Source organism: Canis lupus, chromosome 38, assembly GCF_048164855.1.
Source record: "Canis lupus baileyi chromosome 38, mCanLup2.hap1, whole genome shotgun sequence".
In the NCBI taxonomy this organism is placed as follows: Eukaryota; Metazoa; Chordata; class Mammalia; order Carnivora; family Canidae; genus Canis; species Canis lupus.
Genome location: NC_132875.1, coordinates 22244194 through 22262101, shown reverse-complemented (window position 1 = coordinate 22262101; position 17908 = coordinate 22244194). Strand labels below are relative to the sequence as shown.

The 17908-nt window shown below is 45.2% G+C and overlaps 1 protein-coding gene across 2 annotated transcripts in view; it reads right to left on the bottom strand.

Annotated features, from left to right (window-relative positions):
- The window catches only part of DSTYK (dual serine/threonine and tyrosine protein kinase), a 50203-nt gene extending 34556 nt beyond the window's left edge, over positions 1-15647 (bottom strand). Inside the window, exon 1 of one of the 2 annotated variants that reach the window (XM_072814554.1) lies at positions 15322-15647. In XM_072814554.1, the coding sequence (XP_072670655.1) occupies positions 15322-15613 (292 nt within the window). In that variant the 5' untranslated portion in view covers positions 15614-15647. Of the gene's footprint in view, positions 1-8053; positions 8178-15321 lie in introns of those variants that run through there. The other variant, XM_072814555.1, reaches the window with a different exon arrangement.
- Between the last annotated feature and the right edge of the window lie 2261 nt (positions 15648-17908).

The following is a 17908-nucleotide window of genomic DNA, read 5'->3' as shown; positions in this document are numbered from 1 at the left end:
CCACTAATCGTTAGCTTTTCCACTTTTAGATCTCTGGCATAGGTCTACCAGATTTGAATAAGGGCACAAACAGAAATAGTCAACACTAGATCGTTTCCCTCCCTGCCTCTCCCAGGCAAATGGTCCAGGAGGGAGGAGCAAAGCATGCAAGAGAAAAAGCATGAGGAAGAAAAGGGCAGATTGTGAATCCCAGGCTCCACTGCTCACTAGCTCTGTGACTTTGCCAATTCATTCGAATTTTCTTGGCCTTGGATTTTCTCATCCGTGAACTCAGGGAGGTGCATGACATCATCTTTAACATCCTTTCCAGTTCTAAAATTCCAGGACGCCATCAGGTTTTAACTGGTGCAAGAAAAACCATTGAGGGGGACGGATGGTTGGGCTGGTTGTTTTTATCTTAAATTATCTGTGAATTTAATCATGCTAGCTCTCCCTGGACTACTATAACAACAGATCAAAAAGTTGACTGAACTAACCAGGGGCTCTGAGGACCTATGGAGAAGTGCAGTTTCAGCAGCTCTATAAAGAAGAGATTCCAAACTGTGGCCTGACAGTAGGAGGGAGGAAGAAAACCTGCTTCAGAGCTGGAGCAGCTGCCTCACAGATAGTTTAAGGACTTCCGAGTTAATCGGGTTTTCTTTTGTAATTAATATAACAGTATCTGCATCTGGGGCTGCCAGAAGGGACCAGCAGGGCTTCTCAGCTGGAGCACATTAACCCTGCCAGCTCTAGCTGCAGGAAAATTCAACTCAAGTTGTCTAACGTGCAAGCCAAGGCTCTTTTTTTTTTTTCCCTTGATGCTTCTTAAATACAGATCATTTTGATCAGGGTTACTTCTAAACAGAGGTTTCTAACTAGAAGGGGGAGGAGAAAATCAACTATAGCAGCAACCCGTTTTATTTCTTTTTAATCACAAAGGGGAGCCATATATACCAACCCAAGATAAGTCTCTTTGGCAGGTCATTTTAAGCTGGTTGTTTTTAAACGAACAGCAGACACAGATGAAACTCTGAAAACTGAGCACAAGTTACCCTTTTACACTTATAGTAGTAAACTGAGGACTCTCCATTGCAAGAGTGTCTCCCTTTCTGTACCAGGAAGAGAAAGACCAGTCTAAATCTCTAGAGACCCTTATCTTAACTCATAACGTTTACCCTTTTCACAGTGTTCCTCCTGGTAACCTCCCATAACTGACCCCCCGCCCAGCCCCAATATCTTTGTCTTTAGCTGGAAATGTTTAAGGTGGTGGCATAGGGTCTTTTTGGAATTTCTCCCGGAGGAAAAACAGGCATACAGGAGGTATACACATTATTAAACTTGTTTGTTTTTCTCCTGTGAATGTGTCTTTTTATCACAGGGGTGTCTTGGCCAAGAACCAAGAAGGGCAAAGGAAAACGTACTGCCCTCCCCCCGGTAACATTTACTAAGTCATTTCTAAGTAACAGTCTCTATTTGCCTCATCTCATTTAATGCAATTCTACCAGACAAGGACTATTATTATCCCCATTTACAGATGAGGAGCCAGTAGTTTAAAAAACAAAACGAAACAGAGCCCATGTTTCTCATTTATCTAAGCAGATAAGAGACTGGAGCACAGGACGGTATAAGCGCTGGACCTAGGTGTCAGGGGCCAGCTCAATACGTGGTGGTCGGGCAGCCCGGATGGCTCAGCGGTTTAGCACCGCCTTCAGCCCAGGGCGTGATCCTGGAGACCTGACATCAAGTCCCACATTGGGCTCCCAGCGTGGAGCTTGCTTCTCCCTCTGCCTCTGCCTCTCTCTCTGCGTCTCTCATGAATAAATAAATAAAATATTTTAAAAATAAAAATACGTGGTGGTCAACAGCGGCCATGAAGGGTGGCCCAAAGGCTCACTTGACACACAGCATTGTAAGAAGAGCCCTCTGACTTCCCCTTTTTCTTCCTGAAAGCAGGAGATAAAACCCCCATCGGATGATGAACTCCCTACACCAGAAGGAAAGCAACATTCTTATCTACAGAGACCTGGAGTCGAGGCCAAGAAAAATCAGAACAAATAAGTCTTGTTAAACTAACCCTTATCTTCCTAGTTACTTTTCCACCACTAACTGCCCTAGCCCAACCCACTGTGTCTTGTCACATTTTCATAATTTACTTCTCTTTGTCCAATTCAGTTTGCAGGGGCCCCTGGGTGGTTGAGCATCTGCCTCTGGCTCAGGGTGTGATCCTTGGGTCCTGAAATCCAGTCCCACATGGGGCTCCCTGCAGGGAGCCCGCTTCTCCCTCTGCCTGTGTCTCTGCCTCTCTCTGTGTCTCTGATGAATAAATAAACAAAATCTAAAAAAAAATAAAATAAAATCTAAAAAAAAAATTCATTATGTAAATGTTCAGCTCTGCTTCTTTGAGCCTTCATCTCTTGTGGGGACTCCATGTACATGTAAAACGTAATAAAACACAAATGCTTTTCTCTTGTGTACCTGCTTACACCAGTTTAATTCTTAGGCCCGGCTGGAGACTCCAAAAAGACAGAGAAACTTTTCCTCCCCTACACTCACTACCACATTTTTCCTAATTAGGAAACAAATATAATTTGGTGATTGCAGGACCCCAATTTATTTTTATTTTTTTAGAGATTTATTTACTTGAGAGTGTGTACTGCCACCCAGGTGCCCCAGGAACCCAATCTAAAGCAGACTGATAGAGGTGCCTGGGTGGCTCAGTTGGTTAAGTATATGTCTTCCGCCTGGGCTGTAATCTTGGGGTCCTGGGATTGAGCTGGGCAGGGAGTCTGCCTCTTCCTCTCCCCCTGTCCTTCCCTCGCGTTCTCTCTTGCTCTGCTATCTCTCTCTCAAACAAGTATATGAAACCTTTAAAATAAATAAATAAATAAAGCAGACTGGCAGTCTCTATTAAAACGGTCAAGTTTCATACAGACCCTCTCAAGGGCACTGGTGGCTCAGTGGTTGAGCGTCTGCCTTCAGCTCAGGACACGATCCTAAGGTCCTGGGATTGAGTCCAGCATGAGGCTCCCCACGGGGAGACTGCTTCTCCCTCTGCCTGTGTTTCTGCACCCTCTCTCTGTGTGTCTCTCATAAATAAATAAATAAAATCTCAAAAAAAAAAAAAAAAAAAAAGCTCTTAAAATCACGAGGAATAAATAAAGCCTGGGGGGAAAAAGCACACTAGCTGGTGCACATTTTTAAACAAAGTTGTTATTCTGCCTAAGATCTCTAGAGTCCCTTTTCTAAAAAAATAAAAAAATTTTAAAAAAGGAGGGGGGTGGGGCACCTGGGTGGTTTGGTCAGTTGAGCATCAATTTCTTGATTTCAGCTTAGGTCATGATCTCAGGGTCATGGGATCAAGCCACATTTTGGGCTCCACACTCAACACAGGGTCTGCTTGAGATTCCCCTTCTCAGGCTCCCTTTGCCCCTCCCCCCCATCACTGTATACTTGCTCTAAAATAATAGTAAATCTTTATTTTTTTTAAAGATTTTATTTATTTATCCATGAGAGACACACAGAGACAGGCAGAGACACAGGCAGAGGGAGAAGCAGGCTCCATGCAAGGAGCCTGATGTGGGACTCGATCCTGGAACTCCAGGATCACTCCCTGAGCCGAAGGCAGATGCTCAACCACTGAGCCACCCAGGTATCCCTAAAATAATAGTAAATCTCTAAAAAAATAAAAATAAAAATATATTTTCAGAGATACATTTTTCATGCTTCTCTTTATCCTTTGCATTTGAGGTTAAGACTATTATAAACAGGAAGAACTGGAGGGAAGAAATGCTAATGACCTTTTGATGTCTCTAGTGACCCATTTGGATAGGTACTTTATTTAAATTGTTTCTGGAGTGGGGACACCTGGATGGCTCAGTGGTTGAATGTCTGCCTTCAGCTCAGAGCATGATCCTGGAGTTCCAGGATCAAGTCCCACATTGGGCTCCCTGCATGGAGCCTGCTTCTCCCTCTGCCTGTGTCTCTGCCTCTCTCTGTGTGTCTCTCATGAATAAATAAAATATTTAAATAAAATAAATTGTTTTCGGAGTAATGACAATGGATCCATGTCCATGCATGCTCCTTACCTGTTTTCCATTCCCATCACTAATACACACTGGAGAGGTGAGGGCCAGGGTGGGTGCAATCCATGGCCAAGGTTGGGAAGGCCTGACATGGAGTAGGTGAATGGGACTCTACCTTGGTCTTCTCATACTATGACCACTCACAGGCAGTTCGGGTCCCAATAGTTACTTCTGCCAGCCTTGTTCCTGGCACCTGAAGATTTCCCTCCACTGGGTCCAGTTTGTTTACCTTGCTTTTAACAGTGAACTTGTAGTCCTCTCGGAAAGGGAGTAACATATACAGGATTTTATGGGAGAATTTAATAACTCGCTCAAGTTATCAGTGACACAAATATGCATTTCCACAAATAAGCAGTGAGACGTTTTTATTTCTTACAAACTACATGTGCCAAGAGTAAAGAAAAGGACAAACTCCTAAATTGAGAAATGAATGTCACAGTTTTTCTACTACCATCAATTCTATTACAAGCTTCAAAGTACTGAGCTACAAAAATCCCAGGAGCTGCGAGAACGGACTCTGCCATGAAACATTTATTTATCATTCCCAAGCAAGCTCTGACCGTCAGCCCAATTTACAAGATTATGAATTACGGAGGAGACATTAGGAGCCCAGGAGAATTTAAGGAAAACATACCCAAATAGTCTGGTTTTCAGGATCCTCAGATCCAAGCAGTACAAGGACATTGTGGTAGAAGGGAATGGTTTTTGGAGGTTAGAGATTGAGATGTTCTCAAGTAGCCTAAACTCTTGGTGAAAGCTGAAAAGTCAAGCTGGCAGAAATGTCAGTAAGTTTTCCTACCTGGAGGCCATGTAAAGGTCTCTAAGAGTTTTTAAGAAGTAGATTGTCCTGGAATCTGAAGAGAGAGATGGCCACCGCCCCCAGAAGCTTATATACCATGGGAGCCCTGAAATGAAGAGCCCACACTCAGCAGCCTGCTGACAAGTTCCCTTCTGGGCAAAACTCAGCTGGTCATGCTACAGAGGGAACAGAAAGGCAGCGGGCAGCTGTAGCTTATGGGATGCAGAGATGGAAGCAGCTCCTCCAAGGAAGCCAACCCCAAGCTTCACAGAGGGCTTAGCGTCTGTCATTTGGGAGGTAGCCTCTGATACCTAGTAACCATTACGAATGATTCCATGATGGGAATGGGTCAAAAGGACACAGGAACCAGCTCAGAGTGGAGCTCACTGACCAAATCAGGGACAATTAGGCATAACATTCTCTTAAATGATAGCAAGGGATTATAATTCACTGAAAAAATTCACAAGTCCACACTGGTATAAACTGCTAAGCAAAAAAGGAAAGGGTGGGAAGAGGCACCTGGGTTGCTCAGTTGGTAAAGCATCTGCTTCAATTCAGGTCATGATCTCAGGGTCCTGGGATCAACCCATGTATCCATCAGGCTCCCTGCTCAACGGAGAGTCTGCTTCTCCCTCGCCCTCTGCCCCTCCCCCCACCACTTGTGTGCTTTTTCAAATAAATAAATAAAATCTTTAAAAACAAAAAAGGGAAAAGGAAAACCCTTCCTTACCATAGAATACCAATTAAGAAATACAGAAGGGACAACGGATATGAAAACCTCACTAAGCCAAGTGGGAGTTGTCAATGGGTGCTAAGGTCTAGTGGAAGGAGTTGTTTTCAGGAACAGGATTCTCAGTGAAATCTTAGAACACCTCCCACAAAAGACTAATCAACTGCAAAGGGGAAAAAAAAAAAAAAGGTGACTTTAAGGTGGAGAGACCTAGAGGACACTAACACAACCAGTGATCAAGCTTAACACCTCCAGGGATGTTAAATCTTCAAGGGCTAAGCGATACAGACGAACTCTTAGCTCCAATGCTAAAAGTTACCTATAACCATCCAGTTCCTTGAACAAGAAACCACCAGAAGCAGCATGACTTCACACTGCTTGCAGAGGTCCCTTCTGATCACTCAGCAGTAGGAAACATATCTCCACCTCTTCTGAAGGACAAGCCTCCTTACTATCTAACTTCTTGTATCCTATAGTTTCCAAGGATGGAAAGGAAAACATGTTTCCAAGTTGGGGTAGCAGAACTCCTCCATTTCTTTCCATGGAATAAGAGGCAGCAGAACAAGCCAATCACTCCCTCAGGAGAAACTGAAACAGGTTCCCCCAGGGGGGTCTCATATGCCCAAAGAGTAAATTACTTTTCTCCTACTGGCTGTTTCCCCTCTACATTCCCCCTTGCACATATATATCTCCATATTATAAGTTAAGGCTAGGGCTGCCTGGGTCGCTCAAGAGGTTGCACACCTGGCCCTTGGTTTTGGGTCAGGTCATGATCTCAGGGTCATAGGATTGAGCCCTCCCATAGGGCTTCATTCTCAGCAGGGAGTCTCTGCTAGAGATTCTCTCTTCCTTTCCCCCTGCCCTTCCCCCTGGCTCTCTAAGTAAATAAACCTTTAAAAAAGGTTGGGTGGGGGGCCTGAGTGACTCAACCAGTTGAACCTCCTACTCTCAGTTTCTGGTCAGGTCATGCTCTCAAGAGTCCTAGGATCCAGTTCCTTCAGGCTCTGTGCCTCAGTGGGGGAGCCTGCTGAGGATTCTCTCTCAAATAAATTAATCTTTTTTTTTTCAAATAAATTAATCTTTAAAAAGTTAAGGCTACAGTATGTTGTACAGAATATTTTTAAAAATACACTCCATATTGGCTCAGACACTGTCCCTCTAATTTAAATAGTGAGCTTTTATTCATTTTTAAAAATATTTTAAAAAATATTTTATGTATTCATTCATGAGAGACAAGGAGAGAGGCAGAGACATAGGCAGGGGGAGAAGCAGGGTTCCCCAAGGGGAGCCCAATGCAGGACTTGATCCCAGGACCCCAGGATTATGACCTGAGCCGAAGGCAGATGGCTCAACCACTGAGCCACCCAGGTGCCTGTGAGCTTTTATTCAAATCAGTCTTGAATCTAGCTGCATTTATGACAGGCCCTTAGTCTTTGCTTTGGAAAGTTTGGCGTGATTAAAAAAAAAAAAAAAAAAAAAAAAAAATCCTGGGAAATGTAATTCTCTCCCTATCACATCAACTGGAAAGGGTAAAAAACACCATAAAATATGTCCAGCATAAATAAGGCACTAAAGTTCTTAATCTGATGAAGCTAAAGTTGGACTTGGGTTTGTCTGGGGTTTTTTTTACATCTAAATAAAGAATGGGATAAAAGCATTTTTAAAAAACAAGTGTGAGTTTTGTGTATGTGTTTTTAATCAAAAGCTTTTATGAATACATAACCTATCATCATTCTTTGGGATAGTTTTGAGGCATTATTAGTTAGACAAGTGAAAAGCAAAACAATCCTCAAGTCCTACTTCCCATCTTCCTGCCCAGAGAACACCACCCCAGGGAACGGAAGCACATTACAAAGCCCAACTCCAAAGAGAATTGTGGTCAAAAGGTTCCCACAGCAGCATGGCACAAGGCTGGGGAATACAGCCAACCCCTAAAGAAGACACAGAAAGGCACTGCACGTGATGGGCACTCCAACCAGGGGCCCACAGGCGATACTAAGGAGTCTCCATGCTCTGATCAACTTTCTTTTAGAGAGTTCTGGTTTAGGCTTTGGAGGAGTAGCACTTCTAAGGGGACTTTCTCAGAGAGGCTGGCTGATGGCTCTGAGCAAGGGGCACGGATCTCCACCACGGCTTCAGCTATTCTCTGTTCAGGTATTAGATTCCACGATCCTCCTCTGGGAAAGAACTGATTCTGTTTTCAAGCAAGGAGTAGCCTAGACTTAGACTGGACTAAGTCCTATGAGGGACTCCAGGCAGACCTTTTGGAGAGCCAAGAAAGAAAACCTGCATCTCCCACGTGGACTCACCCTCTCCACCCTTGCTAGGTATACCACCACCAGACTCCCTGCATGGTGCAGGAAGCAAAACCCTTCATCCCTAGAGGTGAACTATTTTCCTACAAAACATAAGAAGCAAACTCACCTTAGGTCTTAAGACTGTTAGGGAGAAAACCATACATACCCACACACTCATGTTCTTCATGCCAGCTTCCCTCTGAGTAAGCTCTGAGAAAAGATATGAAGATGGAAGCCGCTCTAACCTTCGTGATTGCTTTCTGCTTTTGAGCCATACAAACAAGACAATTACAATTACTCCATCAAAGACAGATGGGGGCTAATTTTCCTGAACTCTGTCAGAAAGTTAGTACTCAACTCCTTTTCCTGTCAATGTCATTTCATCTGACAACTTCCCATATGCCTATCTCATGCCCTCAAAGACAGCTAATAGTTAAGTAAATAATCAATTTGTAAAAAAAATCCTCTAGAGGGAACATGACAAAACACTAATCCTTCCTTCTGTAACATCAACTTGGAATATTATCACTTAGTAGGACAGTGGTTCACCACTGTGTATCCTGGACCCAGTACTGAATTAGGCATTAATAAAGATCTGTTGAGTGAATGAATATTAAGGATTTAACTTCCCATATCATAGAGAAGCTCTGGCACACTGGGATCACATGCAACTTATTCTTTGGGGCATGAAAATCATTTGGGTATCTGCACAGAATGCAACCCAGCCTAATCAGTCATCTCTCAAATGCATCACTCTTCTTTTTTAGAGGTCCAGCTAGTAAAAGGCAGGTAAATCTACAAAAATCCCTATCTTATATGGGGAGGAAATGTCCTTCTGAAGTGGAAAAAAACATCACCCCAAGATCTACCGGCCATGGAAATAATTTAACAGGTATTTATTTACCTACTAAATATAAAGCTCTATGTAGGCAGGCATTGCAGGGGATACAAAGATGAATAAAAGAGTCTTTACTCTTAGGGGTTCACAATCTAGTAGGCAGGATAAAACAAATATATGCATAGCATTCATACAAACGAAACAACATACAGAACCTACAGAAATTGAACAAAAGGTTCAAGGTGAAATTCATATTTCCCTTTACCTTGATGGCATATTTTTTTGAGGTTTTATTTTCAAGAGACTGTTTTTGAGAAGTACATTTAATGTAGGAAGTGAGATGGAGAACAGAAGCATACAGAAATAAAAAGAGGTGTTGGAAAGTGGACAGAGCAAAACAAAATGTAAAGACCAGAGTGGGGCAGCCCCAGTGGCTCAGTGGTTTAGCGCCACCTTCAGCCCAGGGCCTGATCCTGGAGACCTGGGATCGAGTCCCACATCGGGCTTCCCTGCATGGAGCCTGCTTCTCCCTCTGCTTGTGTCTCTGCCTCTCTCTCTCTCTCTCTCTCTCTCTCTCTCTCTCTCTCTCTCGCTATGGCTCTCATGCATAAATAAAAGTCTTAAAAAATAAATACATACATACATACATACATACATACATACCAGAGTGGATTTTTGTTTAAATCCATGCTTTTGGGCAGCCCGGGTGGCTCAGCAGTTTAGCGCTGCCTTCAGCCCAGGGTGTGATCCTGGAGACCCAGGATCTGGTCCCACGTCAGGTTTCCAGCATGGAGCCTGCTTCTCCCTCTGCCTGTGTCTCTGCCTCTTTCTCTCTCTCTCTCTCTCTCTCTCTGCCTCTCATGAATAAATAAATAAAATCTTTCAAAAAAAAATCCATGCTTTCCTTAAAACCACTTGAAGGCTGAAAAACTAAGTATTGAAATCAGTGATGACATTTCAGACTAAACTACACATATGGCAAATCTTTTTTTTTTTTTTAGATTTTATTTATTTATTAATGAGATACATACAGAGAGAGGCAGAGACACAGGCAGAGGGAGAAACAGGCTCCATGCATGGAGCCCGACGTGGGACTCGATCCTGGGACTCCAGGATCAGGCCCTGGGCTGAAGGTGGCACAACCGCTGAGCCACCCGGGGCCGCCCATATATGGCAAATCTTTTTTTTTTTTTTTCATATATGGCAAATCTTAAAGGTAATTATGTCTTTTCTTTCCTATTTTTTTTCTCACACCCGGGGGCGAAGGCAGGTGCTGAGCCACCCAGGCTTCTGTATGTCTTTTCTTTTAAAGGCATGCAGAATTATCCAAGCCTTTTCATAGTGGGCTGCCCTGGGCCACGGAAACAGATTATCCCTAGAAGGGATGATTAGGAAGGGAGAGGCTATAAAGGGGAAAGGTGCAAAGAGCCACTGTGTTTGGGGGAGGCTACTTCCTCCCAGGCTCTTAGCAGGGAAGGGGAGGTAGCAAAATCTGCAAAGAGGGGCCGGGTACCTTAAATGTCAGGGACTGGAAATTGGAATAGGAGGCTAGGGTAGGTAGTGTCACATTATACTCAATTCAATCAGATAACGTCTCCCACTTAAGTCAATTACGGCTCCATGGCAAGCTATGGAGCCTGGGCTACAACTCATTCGTAACAAAATCTCTTCACTGCCAGCGTGCATTTTATATTCTCATGGCCAGGTCAGAAATGAACAAGGAAGGAGTCACAAAAGCAGGACTAGATGGGGAGTTTAGAGACGTGGGACTGTATCTGGCTCCAGCTCAAAACTGTTCTGTCCCACATTCCCTCTTTCTGATCCCCTTATTCTTCCACCAACCCAACATGCTCCAACCTCCTAATCTAGTGCTCACCAATTACATACATACACAGTAACAGCTGCATATACTGAGCACTCACTACATGGCTGCATTAAGTGCTTTAAAGTAGATCATCCCTAAATGTCACAACAACTTTGGGAGATAGACATTAGCACTCTCATTTTATGTATGTATGTATGTATGTATTTAGATACAATTCACCCTTTTTAAGTGTGTAATTCAGTCTTTTTTCGAATATTCACAAAGTGGTGCACCCATCACCACAATCTAGTTCTGGAACATTTTTATTCTCCGAAAAGAAATCCCACACCCATTAACAGTCACTCCGCATTTTCCTCTCTCCTCATCTGCTGGCAATCACTAACATGCCTTCTATCTTTATGAACTTGCCTATTCTGGGTATTTCACACAGATGGAATCATACAATATACAGCATGTCATATCACTACCATTTCACATAGGAGAAACCCAAGGCTCAACTAGATTGAGCAACTTGCCCAAGTCACACGGTGAATAAGAGGCTAAACTACAACAGGAAACCCAGGTTTGATTCCAAAGCTTGTGCTCGCTTTTCGACCACTGTTGTTGCTTCCATATATGAAGAGAATGAGAGAGAAAGCAAAAGTTTTCAATATGCTTGAGATAATAATAAGAACCAGTTATAGCACCATCCCTGCAGAGATTATATTGAAGGGCAAGAACAGACCAGGATGAACTACTGGAGAGCATGCTGGTTGCAGGCTCCTGCTGTTTCACCCTGCACACCGACTTCCCACCACAGAGCCCCCAAAGAAGGCAGCCACATGGAACAGGGCTGTAAATAATCTCCGCTCTCCCAATTTTCTGTCTCTTCCCCAGATGTCACTCTGCCACTTAACTCCCTATTCTGATTTCCATCTAAGGAGTCCAAGAAAAATGTCTACTTCCAATAGCTGCACTAGTGCTTTTCCTCTTCTTTTAAATTCTGGCAGCCAGTTTATAAGGGTGTGAAAAAGAGAGGGTAAAGAATGTTAGAGACACAAATCTGTTCACTAACCAAAGGCAAAGGGCTATAAAAACCTAAGAACTGTAACTCCCATGAAATGCCTATAACCTACCATACCTTACTTAGCTCTCTGCCATTTTTCTGCTTTAGGTGCTGCCTACATATAGGGCTGCAGTTAGACTGGACCTTTCTAGAGGACTGACTTCAGGTCTTCCTAGTCTTTGGATCCCTTCTCCAACAGAAACAACTCATTCGTGCACTCATTCGTGCATCATTCGGAATGATGATAATTGTAATTCTTTTTGCTTTCCTAGGAGAAAAGTATAGAAGGGAAAGACCGATTCCCACTAACCAAAGGCCAATGTCTTTTTTGACTCTCTGTTCCCTACACCAGATACTTAAATGTTTACTGAATAACTATGGAATTACACGACCTACCTATAATACCTACACAGCGCGGTAGCAGGCATTACACTAAAGCACACACGTTAAAGTATATCAAATCCCAACAACCCTAGGGGCAAGACTACTGTTATAATCCCGGGTTCCAGATGAGGAAACTGGCACAGCACAGTTGTGCCCAAGGTCATCTAGTTACTAAGGAGTGGAAACAGGATGGAAGGAATGCAGCACAGCAGAGAGCATTCCAACTAGACGCATTTGATCATTCCAATGTCTTCATTTCAAATGTTTATGATGCCTTGCAACAAATAAGGATCTGTTGGATCACAAAACAAGAAAAATACTTTTCCCTTTGCTACTTTGTAGCACTCCATTCTGCGTTTTTTCAAAATAGTTTTCAAAGCCTTTATCTCATTACTTCTGAAGCTTCTGAGAGGAAAATTAACAGATAAAGGGGCTCTCATACCCTGTAGTTAAACTAGTGAAAAGGCCAATGATTTGGGCAGCAGAGGAGAAATGGAATTAAAGAAATTTCATTTGTAATTCATTCTGCTTTGTATAGGCCAGGCTGCTCTTATTTTAAGAGTTTGATTACAAATCTACTTTTTAGCTCCTAAAACATCATATACATTATATACTCTCTAAACTGCCTCCAACACGAAACTGTCAAAATTAAGAAGAAAACATTATTTGGGGGCCCTTCCCATCTCCTTTGTGGTTAAAAGTAAAATAATAAAAATCTGGAGTTAATGATTTTCAGTTGCTCAAATACACTACATCCAAACTAGAAGCACACTTCCACTCTGAAATGACGATTAAAACTTTCTTGAGACACTTCGGTGGTTCCGTTAGTTAAGCATCTGCTTTTGGCTCAGGTCATGATCCCAGGGTTCTGGGATCCCAAGCCCCGTATGTTCGTTCGTGTCTTATCTTCTGGCTCCCTGCTCAGCCAGGAGCCTGTTTCTCCCTCTCCTCTCTGCTCATGTTGTCTTTCACTATCTCTGTCTCTCTCTCTTAAAAAAAATAAAATCTTTTTTAAAAAACACAGAACTTTCTAGAGGTTTGTTAGGTTAGGAATTGACTGTTCCTTTTACTCATGTGGAACTGAAGAAACAAAAGAAAAAAAGAGACAAAACAGAACTAGTGTTTGCCAGAGAGGAGGCAGGTGGGGGGGTTGGGGTGAAATAGATAAAGGGAATTATTATTATTATTTTTTTTTTTTAGATAAAGGGAATTAAAAAACTTTTTGAGTGTTCTCTTAGAGTTCTTATTCAGAAAAAAACATTCACAAAAGAAAGTTGAGACAGGCTCTGAGTGAACTTGACTTTGCACATACAGCCTGTAAAATGGTAAAACAAGAGCTAGTTGTCAGTTAAGGAGTGGCTTCCACTTTCTAACAGTTACCTAAACAACTGGAAACATGGCATTCCCAAAATATACACAGTAAGCGAACCTCACTAATTTTCCCTAATGCTCATTTTCACCTCCAAAGACAAAACTCTCCATACTGAAAGGAATGGAAGCATTTTATGGGAAAAAATCAAATTGTTCCTAGTTCAGTCATCTGCACTCTACCCTAGTTTTTATTTCAGATGGACAGGCTCCAGAGGGTGAAAAGAGTTAAATACAATATGCAAAGATTAGTTCATGATGCAGTCAACTAGAAAAGCCAATGAGGCAAAATACAAAGGGTACCTTTGTCTTTCTTAACTTGGCTTTTAAGGAATAAAAAACAAGAGCGTGTCCAGGTGCCTTGATAACCTCCATCTCTTGTTTTTGTTTTTGCTTTTTTTTTTCAGTAGTGATTCTAAAATAAAGAGTTGTTATAGAGTAACAGCAATAAAAAGACTCTTTCAGGTAAGTTATAAGAAAAACTTGGGAGCAGGGAAGCTGCTGGAAAGCTTTGCTAAGGGGGAGGGTGAAAGTACACATTCTGAGGATCATCTCTGAAAACATTAGCCCTTCTTGCCAGTTCTCTGACAGCCTCCATAGTTCCATTTTCAGAGCAGCAAATCTCTGCGCATATGATGTCAAAACCACAGCTCCACAAAAGCTATCAGGCCTTTCTTCCCATGTTTATTACACCCAACCCAACTAACTGGGATAATGTAATTTAAGATAATATCAGAATCTTACTATCTTATGTTTATCACCGTTTCTGGTGTCTCGGACAAATTTAGGATATCAGACATGCAACTTTGGAAACACGGGGACCCAACATAAAACGTGGAACAGTCCAACCATTCATTCTGTTCTGAGCTTCACGTTCAAATGTGCTATTAGCATCTAAATTTGTTTCCCGGAGCGTGTCTGCAGACCACTTGCGAGAGAATCCCCAGCAGCAGCGTTTTATGTGTAGATTCTCAGGATCCACCCACAAAACCTACTCTATCTGTAGAGCTAAAAGACACTTTTAATGCTAATTTCATTCTAGTGCACACTTGCGTTTGAGAGTCACTAAATTAAACCCACCGACCTGTTTGCTATGTTGGCCCCAGGGCACCTGTCTACACGGGATGCCGGTCCCCTCCCCCTTCCAATCTAAGTTATTTCCTAATTAGACGCAGTACTTAACAAACCCTCGCGTTCCCCGCCAATAGCAGTTGAAGAAGCAGCAAGAAATTAGGGAAGATCGAAGCCCCCGCGCGACTTTAAGTGCTTTAGAGGGATCCCAGGGTGGCGCAGCGGTTTGGGGCCTGCCTTTGGCCCAGGGCGCGATCCTGGAGGGACCCGGGGTCGAATCCCACGTCGGGCTCCCGGTGCATGGAGCCTGCTTCTCCCTCTGCCTGTGTCTCTGCCCCGCTCTCTAACTATCATAAATAAATAAAAAATTAAAAAAAATTTTAAAAGAACTTTAAGTGCTTTAGAGACTCCAGCACATCCCAGAGAGATTCAAGGCAAGAAGTGTCAGCACCAAAAAAAAAAATAAAATAAAATAAATAAAAACAGCCCCAGAGTCTCCCCTGCTGTATGTTCCCTGTTTCAGCATAAGCACAAGCAACCGCTCAGGCGACTCCCCGGCATCCAGAGCCGTGCCTGGGCGACCCCAGCCCCACCCGGAGGACGCCCCAACCGCATCGCACCGGCCCCCACGCGCGCCGCACGCACGACCCACGCGGGCGCCCCCGCCTGCCGCTCTCGGCCGACCCCAGCGCCCCCCTCCCCCCAGGGACTCCCGCTGCTCCCCGGGGGGGGGGGGCCTGGGCACCGCCCTCTGACCCGGGGCGCCCCTCGCCCGCCCCTCGCCCGGCCCGAGGGATGCCCGCCCCGCTCCGTGTCCCTTCGCCGCTCGCTCTGCAGGGACAGCGGCGCGGCCTGGCCCCCGCCGACCCTCCGGCCCGTCCCCGCCGCCGCCGCCCTCCTTACCCGCCTGCAGCCCGGTCTCGGCGACGTCGCCGGCAGGGCCGCGCCCGTCCCCGTCCCCGCCGCCGTCCCCGCCGCCGCCGCCGCCCGTGGGGGGGGAGGGACAACCGTGGCCGTGCGAGCACTTGATGTCGCGGAAGAACTTCTGGGTCTCGCGCAGGTTCTGTCGCAGGCGGCCCAGGTAGCGGCGGTGGCGGCCGAAGCCCCGGCACAGCTCGCGGATCATTCCGCCGCCGCCGCCGGGGCCGGGACCCGACACGCGCTCGCTCCCCCGCTGCGGCGCGTCGCCCTCCATCTCGCGGCCGGCTCCGTGCGCGCGGCTGGGTCCCCGGGCCGCCGGCCCCGCCGCCCTCCCTCCCGCCCGCCCGCCCGCCCCCGCCCCCCGACGCTCCCGACGCTCCCGACGCCCCCGCCTCAGTCGGCCGGGCTGCGGCCTCCGTCACCGCCGCTGAAAGCAAACCAACCCGCAGCGCGCCGCCAACGGAACCTTTGTCTCCGTCCCCCGGAGAGTGACGGAAGGATCACTAGAGCGCGCCGTCCCTTGCGGGGTCTCCTGGGACTTGTAGTCTGCGCGGGGCCGGCTCCGACCCGGGGAGACCGAGGGCTGGGGCCGTTTCCCCGTATGAACCTCACCGGCTCGGGTGCTCGCGCTCTCTCTGTTTTAAAACGCGCTCCCGCGCCCTGCAGAGAGACGAGAGAGAAAGAGAGTGAGCTGTCTTCCTGAAATCAGAGCAAAGATTTCAATAGCCAAGAAAAGGAAGGAAACAAAGTCCGAGGCCAGTAGCATCTCTATGGCTAAATGGGTCTCACTTTCCGGATACAGGAGATACTGGGGAATCTGCTGAAAATGCCCCAGACATAGGGAAGCCGCCCGCGTTTGTATTGCGTCCTCTTTTTTTTTTTTTTTTTTTTTCCTTGACATTCCTTCTCCAGGTGTGGAAAAGGGGGGGGATGTGAAAGGGTCGTTAAAGAGCTGGAACCTGAAGGTCATTGGTTTCTGGAAGTCAACAGACTGGGCTGGGTTAGGGGAAGTTGAGGTTTTCAGCTTTCCAAACCAGTTCTGATTATCTTGACTTGGCTTCTGCTAATAGAGAATCTTATGGACACAGACTGCCACGGAGCCTGGACACAATTATGGAGGAGACAAAATAATCACCTCTTTCCCGCCTCCTGCTTGCTCCTCTTCCCTCCTGTCTTTCTAGCTATGGAAAGACCCCATCTTTCACCCGGGCCAGACCTCTGCTCCAACAGGCTGGATTGTGTCCTGCAACCGAATTCAAGAAGAGACCTTGAGTTTGAGCCTGAATTCCTCCAATGTCTTGTCTTGGACATAGGAAGTAAGGGTCTGGACTAGTTGACCTTCAAGCCCTTTTGGATCTAAAATGTTGTGAGTCTTGCTTCAAAATGTTTGCTTCTGTTTCCCAGCCTCTCACCCCTTGAACGCAAGTGCTTTTAGCAAAGTGATGTCACGATAATTGGGTGGATTCGATGTAAAACGTGAAGGCTTTATGTTTACAAGGACTTGCAGGAGTTTATAAAAGGGGTCCCTGATTCACAAGAATCTCCGCTCAGTGTGTGCCTGTGAAAGACTATATGTCAGGAGGGGAGCCTCAAACTCTTTCTCATCTACTCTCTCCCTTTTACTGGCTCACATATTCTCCACTGGCCACTCCTCATTTTGCAAGACCCCCATGCAACCCCTTAAAGGCTCAGTAAAACACAAACAAAAATATAAGATGGAAAGTTTAATACAAGATGGTTGTATTTAAAAGAAGCAGCAAGCAGCAGGGGCACCTAGGTGGCATAGTCGGTTGAGCATCCAACTCTTGGTTTCGACTCCGGTCATGATCTTAGGGTCCTGGAATTTAGCCCCACATCTGGCTCCGCACTCTACAGAGCCTGCTTGAGATTCTCTCTCTCCCTGCCCCTCTGCCCTTCCCACTTGTGTTCTCTCTCTCTCTCTCTCTCTCAAATCTTACAAAAGAAAAAGAAAAGCAGCAGCAGTATGGTAGCAAATTAGTGTGTGGCAATTTTACCACACACAATCATTTCTAACAAAGGAGATCAGGTGAGGGAGTACTTGAGCTGGAGCTGTCCAGAAAGGGATTTGGGAATTAACATCCATCTTGAAGAAGTAACACATTTGGAAAGGTGGATGTCATCAAGAGAGAGCATTATGTCAGATAAAGGCCACGGAGCTCATTCTTTTATTTATTATTATTTTTTAAGTAGGCTCCATGCCCAGCACAGAGCCCCACGTGGGGCCAGAACTCAGGAGATTCAGACCTGAGCTGAGAAAGAGTCAGACACTCAACTCACTGAGCCAACCAGGCGCTCCTGCTCACTCTTTAAAAAACTATTTGCTAGTACTTTATTTTTTTAAAAAGTGATATAGGGGGGCAGCCTGGGTGGCTCAGCGGTTTAGCGCCAACTTTAGTCCAGGTCCTGATCCTGGAGACCAGGGATCGAGTCCCATGTGGAGCTCCCTGCATGGAGCCTGCTTCTCCCTTTGTGTCTCTGCCTCTCTCTCTGTCTCTCTCTCTCTCTCTCTCTCTCTGTCTCTCATGAATAAATAAATAAAATCTTAAAA